This window comes from Pseudonaja textilis, chromosome 2 (genome assembly GCF_049901715.1).
Source record: "Pseudonaja textilis isolate UNSWEBS1 chromosome 2, rPseTex1.2, whole genome shotgun sequence".
NCBI lineage: Eukaryota > Metazoa > Chordata > Lepidosauria > Squamata > Elapidae > Pseudonaja > Pseudonaja textilis.
The window spans coordinates 6,388,390-6,402,502 of NC_141991.1; the positions used below are offsets into that span (position 1 = coordinate 6,388,390).

The 14,113-nt window shown below is 44.4% G+C and overlaps 2 protein-coding genes across 4 annotated transcripts; both read left to right on the forward strand.

Moving 5' to 3' along the window:
* The first annotated feature begins 744 nt into the window (after positions 1-744).
* On the forward strand, positions 745-7,046 carry LOC113454045 (uncharacterized). 3 transcript variants are annotated; one of them, XM_087928411.1, is made up of 3 exons: positions 745-971; positions 1,831-1,884; positions 5,200-7,046. In XM_087928411.1, the coding sequence occupies exon 3, from the start codon at positions 5,290-5,292 to the stop codon at positions 6,361-6,363; it is 1,074 nt and encodes a 357-aa protein (XP_087784537.1). In that variant the 5' UTR covers positions 745-971; positions 1,831-1,884; positions 5,200-5,289; the 3' UTR covers positions 6,364-7,046. The 3 variants fall into 3 exon arrangements, with proteins under 3 accessions (XP_087784537.1, XP_087784538.1, XP_087784536.1); XM_087928412.1 differs by lacking the exon at positions 1,831-1,884 and having other exon boundaries at positions 745-1,787; XM_087928410.1 differs by lacking the exon at positions 1,831-1,884.
* Positions 7,047-9,193: 2,147 nt separating this feature from the next.
* LOC113454043 (uncharacterized) lies at positions 9,194-13,756 on the forward strand. The gene is made up of 2 exons (XM_087928407.1): positions 9,194-9,279; positions 11,676-13,756. The coding sequence occupies exon 2, from the start codon at positions 11,766-11,768 to the stop codon at positions 12,846-12,848; it is 1,083 nt and encodes a 360-aa protein (XP_087784533.1). The 5' UTR covers positions 9,194-9,279; positions 11,676-11,765; the 3' UTR covers positions 12,849-13,756.
* The last annotated feature ends 357 nt before the right edge of the window (positions 13,757-14,113 follow it).

Here is a 14,113-nt window from a genome sequence, read left to right on the forward strand (position 1 = left end):
AGATAGGATAGAATAGAACAGAATAGAATAGAATACTTCATTGGCCAAGTGTGATTGGACACACAAGGAATTTGTCTTTGGTTGCAAATGCTCTCAGTGTACATAAAAAGAAAAGATACATTATAAAGTATAGAAAATAGAATAGAATAGGTGAAGAGAGAAAAGGAAACTATGGAATATGAAGTATATATATATAAACAATAGAATGGAGTGGAACAGAATAGAAAGTTGGACTTAAACAAGCAGGATAGGAAGCGAACTGATGCCTCTGAACTTTACCCATTTCTGTTCTCTGGACGTCCCTAGTACTGCAACTCCCATCACACCCTGCCTTCTCATGTTTGGGGCACCCTTTCGAGCCACTTGCTTTGGGCAAGTCGCAAGGCCAGTTACGCTTACAGGAATGCCACCATTGACATCCATCCCTACAGGGACATTATATGCATATAATGTCCCTGTAGGGATGTCAATGGCGGCATTCCTGTAAGTGTAACTGGCCTTGGGACTTGCCCTGTTTCCTGGGTTGCCATAGAGACCATTCGCCACCTTAAGAAAGCTGAACTCCAACTCCCACAATGCCTCTTCCTGGCTGAGTAACTCTGGGAGTTGAAGTTCACACATCTTAAAGTTGCTTAAGCTTGAGAAACACCGTCCCAGACTAAGCTGATGCATTAAACCTCCCCAATCCGTGTGTGTGTGTGTGTGTCTGTCTGTCTGTCTGTCTGTGTGCGTATTTTTACAAATCTGGTGCTCCCTTCCCCCCTCCCTATTTGATCATCAACCCCTCCTTGCTCCGGTCTTCCAAAGAGGGAAATAGAGGCGATGGATTCCTAGAGAGGAAGGAAATTTGCAGTGGAGGGGTGTGGAAAAGAAAAGGCCCCTCCCATCTAAATGCTGCCAGGGATGGTCACTGGCAGCGGCGTTTGCAGAAGGGGCTGAGATCGACCCTGCTCTCCCTCCGGGCCGTTACGGTGCGTGGTGTGTGTGTGTGTGTGTTGGGAGGGGAGGTGGGGGCTGAGCATCGGACCCTTGAGGGTCCCCATTTAAAGGGTGGGGGGAGGGACACCCTCTGGTGGGTTGCCCCCCCCTGCCTTGTGCAATTGAGCAAAGCGAAGCTGCAGAGAAGCAGTGAGGGAGGTGGGAAGCCCCCCCCCCCCCAAAAAAAACAGATCCGAGCCCACTCCTGCAAATAAAAGATTAGGTGGGGAGGGGGCGCCTTTGCAGAGCAAGCAAGTGGGTCTATGGTCTCCCCTTTTTTTTGCATGCCGTGGTGTTGGGCGAGGGGGAGCGACTTAGCTCCCTCCCCCACTTCTCTGTCGTTCTGGCTTTCAGTTTTTGGTTGCTGCCTTTCTCCTGCACCCCCACCCTCACCCCTTAGGCCTGTGCCCTTTTGCAAGGTTAAAACTTCCAGGGTGTGTATTTCAATCCCTTTAACTAGGCGTTGGGAAGGGAAATCCCATCTGGTTCAGTTCCAGATTGGCAGGAATAGAATAGAATATTGCCCAAGTGTGATTGGACACACAAGGAATTTTGTCTTTGGTGCGTATATGCTAGAAACAACATGGAGGCTGATTGGAAAGAAAAAGTTTATTGAAGAGAGCCATACACAAAAAAAGGCAGCATGCAATTCTGGGTCAGTTGCACAACTAGCTAGATGAGTGCCAGGATTTCCTGAAATGTGTGTGTGTGTGTGTTTGTGTGCGTGCAATGAAAGGGCTTGTGTTCAGAAAGGCTGTTGGGCAAATTCCTATTGTGGCTCATGGCTTTCTTCCTGTGCTGAATCTTGGGTGAGCGGCTGCTGTACTAATCCTAGGATTCTGTTTTTGTTAGCTGCAAGCAGAGTTTCCCTGAAAAGATCCTGCCTTGAATGGATTTCTGCCTGCGGTATTTGCTTTGCATATGAATAGAGGATTCTCTGGACAGTTGGCTGCTGCTTCTTCCAATAAGCTGCTGTGAGCTCTGAAGACAAAGTGGGGGCTGTTTTCTGTCTTCAAGAGCATGTTTCTTCATTTCCCCCTTAGGGAAATACACTGCTCAAAAAAATAAAGGGAACACAAAAATAAGGCATCCTAGATCTGAATGAACGAAATATTCCTATTAAATACTTTGTTCATTACATAGTTGGATGTGCTGACAACAAAATCACACAAAAATTATCAATGGAAATCAAATTTAGCAACCCATGGAGGTCTGGATTTGGAGTTACACTCAAAATTAAAGTGGAAAAAAACACCACAGGCTGATCCAACTTTGGTGTAATGTCCTTAAAACAAGTCAAAATGAGGCTCAGTAGTGTGTGTGGCCTCCACGTGCCTGTATGACCTCCCTACAACGCCTGGACATGCTCCGGAGGAGGTAGCAGATGGTCTGAAGGATCTCCACCCACACCTGGACTAAAGCATCCCCCAACTCCTGGACAGTCTGTGGTGCAATGTGGCGTTGGTGGATGGAGCGAGACATGATGTCCCAGATGTGCTCAATTGGATTCAGGTCTGGGGAACAGGCGGGCCAGTCCATAGCATTAATGCCTTCGTCTTACAGGAACTGCTGACACACTCCAGCCACGTGAGCTCTAGCATTGTCATGCATTAGGAGGAACCCAGGGCCAACCGCACCAGCATATGGTCTCACAAGGGGTCTGAGGATCTCATCTCAGTACCTAATGGCAGTCAGGCTACCTTTGGTGAGCACATGGAGGCCTGTGCGGCCCCCTAAAGAAATGCCACCCCACACTATTACTGCCAAACCGGTCATGCTGGAGGATGTTGCAGGCAGCAGAACGTTCTCCACGGCGTCTCTAGACCCTGTCATGTCTGTCACATGTGCTCAGCATGAACCTGCTTTCATCTGTGAAGAGCACAGGGTGCCAGTGGCGAATTTGCCAATCTAGGTGTTCTCTGGCAAATGCCAAACATCCTGCATGGTGTTGGGCTGTAAGCACAATCCCCACCTGTGGACGTAGGGCCCTCATACCACCCTCATGGAGTCTGTTTCTGACCGTTTGAGCAGCCACATGCACATTTGTGGCCCGCTGGAGGTCATTTTGCAGGGCTCTGGCAGTGCTCCTCCTGTCCCTCCTTGCACAAAGGCGGAGGTAGCAGTCCTGATGCTAGGTTGTTGCCCTCCTATGGCCGCTTCCACGTCTCCTGATATACTGGCCTGTCTCCTGGTACCGCCTCCATGCTCTGGACACTACGCTGACAGACACAGCAAACCTTCTTGCCACAGCTCGCATTGATGTGCCATCCTGGATGAGCTGCACTACCTGAGCCACTTGTGTGGGTTGTAGATTCCGTCTCATGCTACCACTAGAGTGAAAACATCGCCAGCATTCAAAAGTGACCAAACCATCAGCCAGAAAGCATAGGATCTGAGAAGTGGTCTGTGGTCACCACCTGCAGAACCACTCCTTTATTGGGGATGTCTTGCTAACTGCCTATGCTTTCCACCTGTTGACTCTTCCATTTGCACAACAGCATGTGAACTCGATTGTCAATCAGTGTTGCTACCTAAGTGGACAGTTTGATTTCACAGAAGTGTCATTGACATTGTGTTGTTTAAGTGTTCCCTTTATTTTTTTCAGCAGTGTATAATCTTCTGGCTTTTTAAAATATTTCATTTTTCTGGGGGGTGGGGGCTTCCCACATAGGTGTGGATCAGTTTTATTGGGTGTTTTTCTTTCAAAAAGGGGCAAAGCTGCCTTTAGTTTTCTTATCTCCTGTGCATTTTAGCAGTTGGAGCCTTATTTCTTTTTTTAACCTATCCTCATGAGTTCTAGATGGGATGGGATGCATAAAAACAGCAGTCCATTAAGCCAAAACAATCCTTTCTCATAATATCTTATTTATTTAAAAAAAACCCTTAATTTATTACCCTCCCCAATTGTAAATCTGCAAGGTAGACAGGTTGAGTCCTGCCCCATAACTATAGCTGAAGGTGTATTTGAACTTCTTTGAATTTAAATTTCCTCCCCTTCCCTTCTTGAATTTGTATTTCTTTCCTTCCTTCTGCCCTATCTCCCTCCCTTCTGTGAATTTCGTCTCTCCCTCCAGGAACAGGAAATGTGTGATAAGGAGACTCCTTCCTTCCTTCCTTCCTCCATACAAGAACAGGAAATGTGCCACAAGGAAGCCAGGGTTGATGAGTCGTGATGGGTTGGAGTTCATAACTGCATAAGTTAGAAAAAGCAAGAAAAGGGGGGAAGAAATGGGTTGCTTACAATAACCTCAACTTTTTCCTCCTCTTTTGCTTATACGATGCCTTAACCCAGGGCCTTCAAACTTGACAGCTTTAAGACTTGTAGGCTTCAACTCCCAGAATTCCTCCTCCAGTCATGTTAGCTCAGGAATTCTGGGAGTTGAAGTCCACAAATCTTAAACTTGCAAGTTTGAAGACCCTTGCCCCTTAACCTTCTGTGTTGCCTGAAGGTAGTCCTCTATTTATGAGCACAATTGGGATTGCAATCTCTCTTGTTTTGCAAAGTGGTCATGATGTGAGATATCTCATGATGGCTTTGCTCAAAAACTGTAATTCTGCGCTCAACTGTCGCGGTTCAAGTGATTTCATTGGTCATTTTAAGTGCACAGAGTCCCAAGTAAGAAGCATGGGTTTGTGTGGACAAGGGGAGCAGCAGGGGGAGGCCATCAGAGTCCCAGCGTTGGCCACATTTGACTTGAGGGGGTCCTGGAGAAGCTTAGAAATGTTTTGGTACACGTCACTTAGAAACTGTATGGAACATGCAGATGGGAGAATGGCGGAAGGCTGCAAAGGACTCCAGTCTCAGAAATTAAGGCCGCATTTCTCAGTGGCAACGGTGACACTGGCTTAAAAGTCCAGGCCTGATGTCAGTGGCACAGGCCTCCATTTAAGACTAGCATTTCTGCCTCATTGTAGGGCCTAGACGCGGCAGCTGAGGCTTCTGGTGGCAGCTGCATCTTTCTCCTGCACTGCAACACTCCTAATTCATGGACGGCCTACACAGGACCTCCCTCAGCCCCTTTAGTCACCCCTCCACTTCTTCCTCGGGCCACCCTTAACCCACATCATTATTCAACAACTATTTTTAAAAAGCGGGATTGCCTCCTAGTGATGAGGGAGATTTTGTCTAGAGTCTCCCGAGGTCGCGGATGGGGTTGAAGTCTCAGATATTGTGAATCTCTACCTTTCTTAATATTATTCTGCTTTTCTTTTTTTTGACAGGGGATAAGAGATTGTGACCAAAGATTTACCTGCAAGACAACAATCAACAGGCAGTAGATACTTAGGGCAAGGCAGAAGCTGCCAGAAAGGATGGATCCTGGGAAACTCTGGGATCCCCCGTCAGACCCAAGCGGCACTTCGAAAAAGTCCAAAAAAACGCATGAATGCTCAGAGTGTGGGAAATCCTTTGCTGGCCGGTCCCTCCTTTTGACCCACAGGAAGGTCCATGTGGGAAGTGGATCCAGTCAAGGTTTGGAAGGTGAGAAATCCTTCTCTGGAAAAGACGCCGAAGATCCCCCTTCACTGAAACCCTATAAATGTGATGAATGTGACTTATGCTTTGGTCGATCATCATACCTCCTTACACATCAGAAAATCCACACTGGAGAGAAACCTTATCAATGTCTGGAATGTGGGACATTTTTCCGTGAGAAAGCCACCCTCAGAAAGCACGAGAGGACTCACACGGGCGAGAAACCTTTCAGCTGTGGGCAATGCGGGAAGAGCTTTGCCCAGAAGATCAATCTTTGTGTCCATGAGCAGATCCACGCGGGAATCAAACCTCACAAATGCTTGGAGTGTGGAAAATGTTTCACCCAGATTTCATCTCTTCGGAGTCACGAGAAAACACACCGAGGGGAGAAAAACGAAAAGTGCCTCGAATGCGGGAAGTGTTTTATCTTGAAATCAAACCTGTTGCAACATCAGAGACTTCACACTGGAATGAGACCCTATGAATGCCCAGAATGTGAGAAACGATTTCTGACTTCTTCTGACCTTCGGAAACACCAGATAGGGCACAAAGAGGAGAAACCCTATAAGTGTGGGGAGTGTGGGAAAGGTTTTCTCGAGCGAAGGAAGCTTCAGAGTCACGAGAGAATCCACACAGGGGAGAAGCCATTCAAATGTCTGGAGTGTGAGATGTGCTTTTCCGATAAATACAACCTTGCAAGACATCAGAGGGTCCACACAGGAGAGAAGCCCTACAAATGCGGAGAATGTGGAAAAAGTTTTGCTCAGAAGGGATACCTTTCAATCCATTACAAAACCCACACAGAGGAGAAGCCCTTTCAGTGCAATGAGTGTGGACAATTTTATCGTACCTTAACAACCCTTAGAAAACATGCAAAACTTCACACAGGGAACAAAATTTCAAACGGTTAGAGTGCGGGACAACATTTTGCTCATTCATGTTCCCTTAAAAATCACAGCCAAATCTATATAGCAGAGAAGCCCTAGTCAGGTAACCTTAAATTTAAGCATAATTTTCAAGAAGAACCTATCCCTGTTACTTTTTGATCAGTGTGTGCTAGTCAAATCAAATATTTGTTTAACCTCTTATTTTTGTTTTCATTTTTTGGGATATAAATTTATCATTTTAGGAAATGTTTAATAGCTTCCAATTTTATTACTATTGTTTTGTAATTATTTTGTTTCGTTGTTATGAGGGGGATTTAAGCTAACTGGAAAGCGGGATTATATTGTTATGTCATTAGCTATTTTTGTTAATTGGATCTGGATCTTTGGGGATCCATAGGAGAGGTGAAGATTTAAAGATAAGTTGGTAAAAAATGGGATCGGGTACACAATGAAGATGCCCCTGTTTGTAATTGGAGAGAGAATGAAAAAAAAGTCACACACTCAGGATTAATTGGAGTGCAGGTTACTTAGCACGTACATTGCAGGTTGTGAGATATGTTAACTTTGAATTATGTAATGATTTTAGTGTGAATTGTAAATTGATACCAGGTTGCTTATCATGTGACCCAAAATTCAGGTTATAATATGTGCAATTAAGATTACTATTATGTACAATTGCTTTATCTATAAATTTAATTTTTAAAGCATATTCTTCTTGTTCTTTACTCTGATGCTTCATTATTCATGCACCCTATCGCATTCAATGTTTTTCTTGCCTATTTTCGTCAATCTGGAAACAATTACCTTATTTCCCATCGAAATACCACTTCAAAATAGTACAGGTAGACCTTGAGTTACGACCACAATTGAACCTAAAATTTATGTTGCTAAGTGATACATTTGTGAAACGAGTTTTGCCCCATTTTACGACTTTTCTTCCCATTCTTGTGAAGTGAACCATTGCAATTGTTATGTTAGCAACATGGTCCTTAAGTGAATCCGGCCTCTTCATTGGCTTTGCTTGTCAGAAGATCGCAAAAGGGGATCTCATGACTCAGAGAGACTGCAACTGTCATAAATATGAATTAGTTGCCAAGAATCTGAATTTTGATCATGTGACCATGGGGATGCTGCAGTGGTTGTAAGTGTGAAAAATGGTCATTTTTCAGTGCCCTTTTAACTTGTTATGGTCACTAAACAAACTGTTGTAAGTTGAGCACTACCTGTATAAATTGAATGGGATATTTTTGAGGGATTCATTAACCTCACTAAAGAAGACCTAACTTAACTCCTTGCTTGCCCTAAACTGTGCTTAATTCTCTTCTCCTGTGTCTCCATGAAGTGGCATCTCATTCCCAGCCCATGACAAGGTTGTGGGAATTGGCATCTCCAGCAGATCTCATTAAAGAAAATAAAGAATCCAGTATCGTGTATGTAAGAAAACTTTCAGCTATAAATTGAATCTTAAACCTCAGCGGAAACTCCACAGTGGAGAGAAACCCTTTCAGTGCTAATGTCAACCTTTCCAACTTGGTCATCCAGCAAAGAAAAGATCTCCTACCCCATTGTATAGCCAAAATTAAAGTTTACTGAAGATGAAGTTGTGACAAGTAGCAAAGCTGGATCTGGTATTTTTGCACACAATTTTCTCGTTTCTCCGGTCATCTTGTTATCAGTTAATGTCCAATTGGGTGCTTGTATATTGCTTCAATTGCCAGGCCTGTTCTTTCCAGACACTCATATAAAATAACGTGTACAAATCAGAGAGGTCCAGAATTAAAAATTAGGAAGATCTGACTAACAACAAAAGTAAGAACAAACCCCTTTAGAACTGACAAATGAAGGCATCAAAATAGTGAACAGCTTCTGCTTTTTAGGATCAACCTTCAACAGTGAAGGAAGAAATAAGCCCCAGTTCAGCACTTGGTAGAGCAGCCATAAAGGCCTTTGAAATCTTATTTAAATGCCATAACTAAAATAATCAGAATTGTGTAAGCCATGATCCTCTTCCCTATGATCTTCTATGCACTGAACAGAATATTAAAAAGTGGAATATAAAGTATAGAAAATAGAATAGATGAAGAGAGAAAAGAAACTATGGAATATTAAAGTATATAAACAATGGAATGGAATGGAGCAGAATAAAAGCCAAAGTTGGACTTAAACAAACAGGATAGGACTAGGACTGAACTTTCCCCATGCCTATTCTCCGGATGCCCCTAGCCTAGTAGTACTACGACTCCCATCACACCCTGCCTTCACATATTTGGGCCACCCTTTCGAAGACAGTTGCTTTGGATCTGGTGTTGAGTCCTTAGAAGCATAACGAGGCATATAATGTCCCTGTAGGGATGTCAATGGCGGCATTCCCGTAAGGGTAACCGGCCTTGCGAATTGCCCTGTTTGCTGGGTTGCCATAGAGACCATTCGCCACCTTAAGAAAGCTGAACTCCAACTCCCAGAATGCCTCGCGCTGGCTGAGGAACTCTGGGAGTTGAAGTTCACCTAGCTTAAAGTGGCTAAGGTTGAGAAACACCGTCCTAGACTAAGCTGATGCATTAAACAATCCCCAAAATCTGGTTACAGCTTTGCACAAACCAGGTGCTTCTGTCCAGACTTAGTTCACCCGCGGGGTGTGTGTGTGTGTGTGGAGGGGGTTACAGACCTGGTGCCAATCGTGCTAGCCCTTCCCTCCCCTTTCCCCTCCCCATTTGATCATCAAGCCTCGTCTTGCTCTGGGTTCCGAAGGAGTTAAGTCTCTAAGCGATCGATTCCTTAGAGAGGAAGAAAATTTGGGGTGGAGGGTTTTTTTGGGGTGGGTGGAACTGGGGAAAAGAAGGCCAAAGGCTCTTCCCCTTCCCGGTCTCGCCTGAATGCTGCCGGGGCCGGCGTTTGCAGGAGGGGCTGAAATCGATCCTGCTCTCTCTTCGGCTCTTTGTGGTGTGTGTGGGATCGGGCCCACTTACCGGGGTGTGTATGTGTGGGAAAACACCCGATCTTCTTCCTTGTGCATTTGAGCAAAGCTAAACTGCAGAGAAGGAGGAGGAGGAGGAGGAGGGTGGGAGGGATGAAGGGCGCTGGGAAGTCCCCCACTCAAAATAGATCCGAGCTCACTCCTGCAAATAAAAGATTACGTGGGAAGGGGGCGCCTTTGCAGAGCAAGCAAGAGGGTCTATGGTCTCCCCTTTTCCATGCTGTGGGGAGGGGGAGCAGCTTAGCCCCCTCCACCCCAAGTTCTGGTTTTCAGTTTGATTGCTGCCTCTCCTCCCTCCCCTTCCCCACGCCCCTTGCAGGGTTCAACAGATTTACCAGAGTTGGAAGGGACCTTGTAGGTCATCTAGTCCAACCCCCTGCCGAATCAGGAGACCCTACTACGCCATTTCTGACAGATGGCAGTGCAATCTCTTCTTGAAAGACTAAAGGGATGAAGCTCCCACAACTTCAGAAAGCAAAGCTGTTCCATGGGTTGATTGTTCTCCCTGTCAGAAAAGTTCTCTTTTTATTTCCAGGTTAAAACTTTCAGGGTGTATTCAATGCTTTGCTAGGGGCTGGGAAGGAAAATCCATCTGGTTCAATTCTTAAAATGGGAGAAAGATGCTGGAAGCCACACAGAGGCTGATTGTAAAGAAAGTCCATTTATTGGTGGACAGAACCACCAGGGTTTGTGGGTTCTGGTGCAGCTGGCAAAATGGAGTTTAGAGTGGGTTGGTTTTTAAACCTTCTGGATTTCTATGGGGGTCATGGCTAGCTCTACAGGCAAAAGGGAAAATGCAAATCCTAGGTGTTTGTCTGAGCTAATCTGATCAACCTATTTTTTGTTGCTTATCTGAGTTTGTCTTGATCCAGTCTTTCTGAATGGGTTACCAAATCTGCATTTCTAAAAGCTGTCCGCCTCAGTATTTTTTGCTTGGGACAGGGAAACTGGGACTGTTTTCTGCCTCCCTTAAGGTTTTTTTCCCCATTTCTCCTCTAGGGGAAATATTTTATTCTGCCTTTTTTCAAATATTTCCCAAACTATTTCATACTTCTGGGGCAGGTGGGCTTCCCACACAGGGTTAAAACGTCCAGGGTGTATTTAATGTCTTAGTAGGTCTGGATTGGCTTTATTGGGTGCTTTTCTTTCAAAAAGGGGCAAAGCTGCCTTTATTTTTCTTATCTCCTTGTGGAATTTAGCTGTTGGAGCCTTATTTCTTTTCTTTTTTTAATCCACCCTGTTCCTCATGAGTACTAGGTGGGATGGGAGAGGGGAATACATAAAAGCAGCAGTCCATTAAGACAAAACAATCATTTCTCATAATATCTTTTTTGCCCTTATACTTAATTTATTACCTTCCCCAAGGGTAAACCTGCAAAGTAGACAGGCTGGATACTGCCCTAGTTCCGTATTCCATATACTGAAGGTGGATTTGAACTTCTTTGAATTCCTTCCTTCCTTCCTTCCTTCCTTCCTTCCTTCCTTCCTTCCTCCCTCCCTCCCTCCCTCCCTCCCTCCCTCCCTCCCTCCCTCCCTCTTTCTTTCCCTCTTTCTTTCTTTCTTTCTTTCTTTCTTTCTTTCTTTCTTTCTTTCTTTCTTTCTTTCTTTCTTTCTTTCTTTCTTTCTGTTGGAAGAAATATTCTTCTGGATTCTGTTCCAAGTGGGGAAAAAAAAAAACACTGGAAACATGGAGGCTGTTTGGAAAGATGGTTTAATGGTGAACGGGACCATATGGCTTTGAGCTCCAAGCCAACATGCTGGACATGTATATAACCTTAGTTATATACCCTCTGTTGGGCCCCACCTTATTGTTTCCTGTTCCTGTGTAAGAAAAATATCCCATTGGCTGTCAGATTCCCAGGGGTGGGAGTCTTAGCTAACTTTGTAAGCTTTGTCTGGACCCCATGGCTTCAACCTGAGTGCTGGCTGATGCAATCTTCCCCCTGTCAGGTGGTAAGATGGGCAGAGGCCTTTGTTATGTAGAATATTCTGCCCCAGGCCTTAATGGCCTGCCTATTAATAAAGGTGGGGGTGAGCTTCTGCTTCTGAGGTGAATTTCTGCTTCTCTTGAGTTTCTACTTCCCTTTTAGGGATGATATTCTACCTTTTTAATATTTCCTAGGATGTATCATTTTTCTAGGAGACGGGTGGGTGCTACCTTCCTACACTTCCTTCCTTCCTCTGGGCAGGAACAGAAAATTTGTCACTTGAGATTTTGTTTAGACTAGAGTGTTGTGAGGTGCTGAACAGGGAGTCGGATTGGAAAACCTTCCTGATCCCTCCCAAGTCTCAGGTATTGTGAATCTCTACTTTTCTCAAGAGGAAATATTATTCTGCATTTCTTTTTCTTTTTTTCTGACAGGGGATAAGAGATTGTGACCAAAGATTTACCTGCAAGACAACAATCAACAGGCAGTTGATACTTAGGGCAAGGCAGAAGCTGCCAGAAAGGATGGATCCTGGGAAACTCTTGGATCCCCCGTCAGACCCAAGCGGCACTTCGAAAAAGTCCAAAAAAACGCATGAATGCTCAGAGTGTGGGAAATCCTTTGCTGGCCGGTCCCTCCTTTTGACCCACAGGAAGGTCCATGTGGGAAGTGGATCCAGTCAAGGTTTGGAGGGTGAGAAATCCTTCTCTGGAAAAGACGCCGAAGATCTTGGGAGCCCCCCTTCGCTGAAACCCTATAAATGTGATGAATGCGATTTATGCTTTGGTCGATCGTCACACCTCCTTACACATCAGAAAATCCACAATGGAGAGAAACCTTATCATTGTCTGGAATGTGGGACATTTTTCCGTGAGAAAGCCACCCTCAGAAAGCACGAGAGGACTCACACGGGCGAGAAACCTTTCAGCTGTGGGCAATGCGGGAAGAGCTTTTCTCAGAAGACAAATCTTTGCGTCCATGAGCAGATCCACGCGGGAATCAAACCTCACAAATGCTTGGAGTGTGGAAAACAGTTCACACAGAGTTCCTCTCTTTGGAAACACGAGAAAACACACCGAGGGGAGAAAAACGAAAAATGCCTTGAATGCGGGAAGTGTTTTATCTTGAAATCAAACCTGTTGCAACATCAGAGACTTCACACCGGGGAGAGACCCTATCAATGTTCAGAATGTGAGACACGATTTCTGACTTCTTCTGACCTCCGGAAACACCAGAAAGGGCACAGAGACGAGAAACCCTATAAATGTGGGGCTTGTGAGAAAGGTTTTCTTGAACTAAGGAAGCTTCAGAGTCATGAGAGAATCCACACAGGGGAGAAGCCGTTCAAATGCCTGGAGTGTGAGAGGTGCTTTTCCCAAAAGCATCACCTTGGAAGGCATCAGAGGGTCCACACAGGAGAGAAGCCCTACAAATGCGGAGAATGTGGAAAAAGTTTTGCTCAGAAAGGATACCTTTCAATCCATTATAAAACCCACACAGAGGAGAAGCCCTTTCAGTGCAATGAGTGTGGACAATTTTATCGTGCCCTAACAACCCTTAGAAAACATGCAAAACTTCACACAGGGAACAAAATTTCAAATGGTTAAGAGTGCGGGAGAACATTTTGCTCATTCATGTTCCCTTAAAAATCACAGCCAAATCTATATAGCAGAGAAGCCCTAGTCAGGTAACCTTAAATTTAAGCATAATTTTCAAGAAGAACCTACCCCCATTACTGAAGAGAAAAGTTTTCGATCGGTGTGTGCTAGTCAAATCAAATATTTCTTAACCTTTTATTTTTCTTTTCATTTGTCGGGCATAAAGTTTATTATTTCAGGAAAAAAATAAACTTTATATCCAATATCTTCCAATTTTATTACTATTGTTTTGTAATTATTTTCTTTAATTATGAGATGGGTTTAAGCTAACTGGAAAGGGGGAATTATATCATGTCATTAACTATTTTTGCCCATTGGATCTGGAGAGTGGTGGGATACAGTTGGTTTGCACCAGTACAGTAGAACCAGTAGCTAACTTTCTGTGCAGTTCGGCGAATCGGCTGTTGGAAGAAATCTCCTTCCAACAGCCTTTTCTTTTCCCCACCTTAAGGAGTTCATCCTGTCAGGAAGGCAGGAAGGAGGCATTCTGGTGCGCCTGTGTGTGTTGTTTCTTAGCCTAATCCTTATCTTTATGATTGCCCTGCTTAAGGCTTGGGAGGAGGAACTGGTTGGATAGAGTAGAATAGAGTAGAGTAGAGTAGAGTAGAGTAGAATACTTTATGGGCCAAGTTTGATTGGACACACAAGGAATTTGTCTAGGTGTAAATACTCTCACTATATTTAAAAGAAAAGATACATTTGTCAAGAGTCAAGAATCATAAGGTATAACACTTAATGATAGTCCTAGGGTACAACAAGCAATCAAATCATACTAGGAAACAGTCAATATAAACCGTAAGGATACAAGCAACAAAGTTACAGTCATACAGTCACAAGTGGGAGGGGATGGGTGATAAGGAGTGATGAGAAGTTTAACAGTAATAGTAGTGGAGATTTTGTAATAGTTGAACAGTGTTGAGGAAATTATTTGTTTAGCAGAGTGATGGCTTTGGGGGAAAAACTCCTTGTATCTAGTTGTTCTGCAGTGCTCTACAGCGTCGTTTTGAGGGAAGGAGTTGAAACAATTTATGTCCGGGATGTGAGGGTCCATAAATATTTTCATAGCCCTCTTTTTGACTCGTGCAGTCCTTGATTGAAGGCGGGTTGGTAGCCTTTTTTTTTTTTTTTGGATTAAGAGCTATTTACATAAGGGTTGGCATAGCGATAGAAGAAATGGCTGGGAGGCAGGATGCCAGCTTGCCACTCTGTCCGAT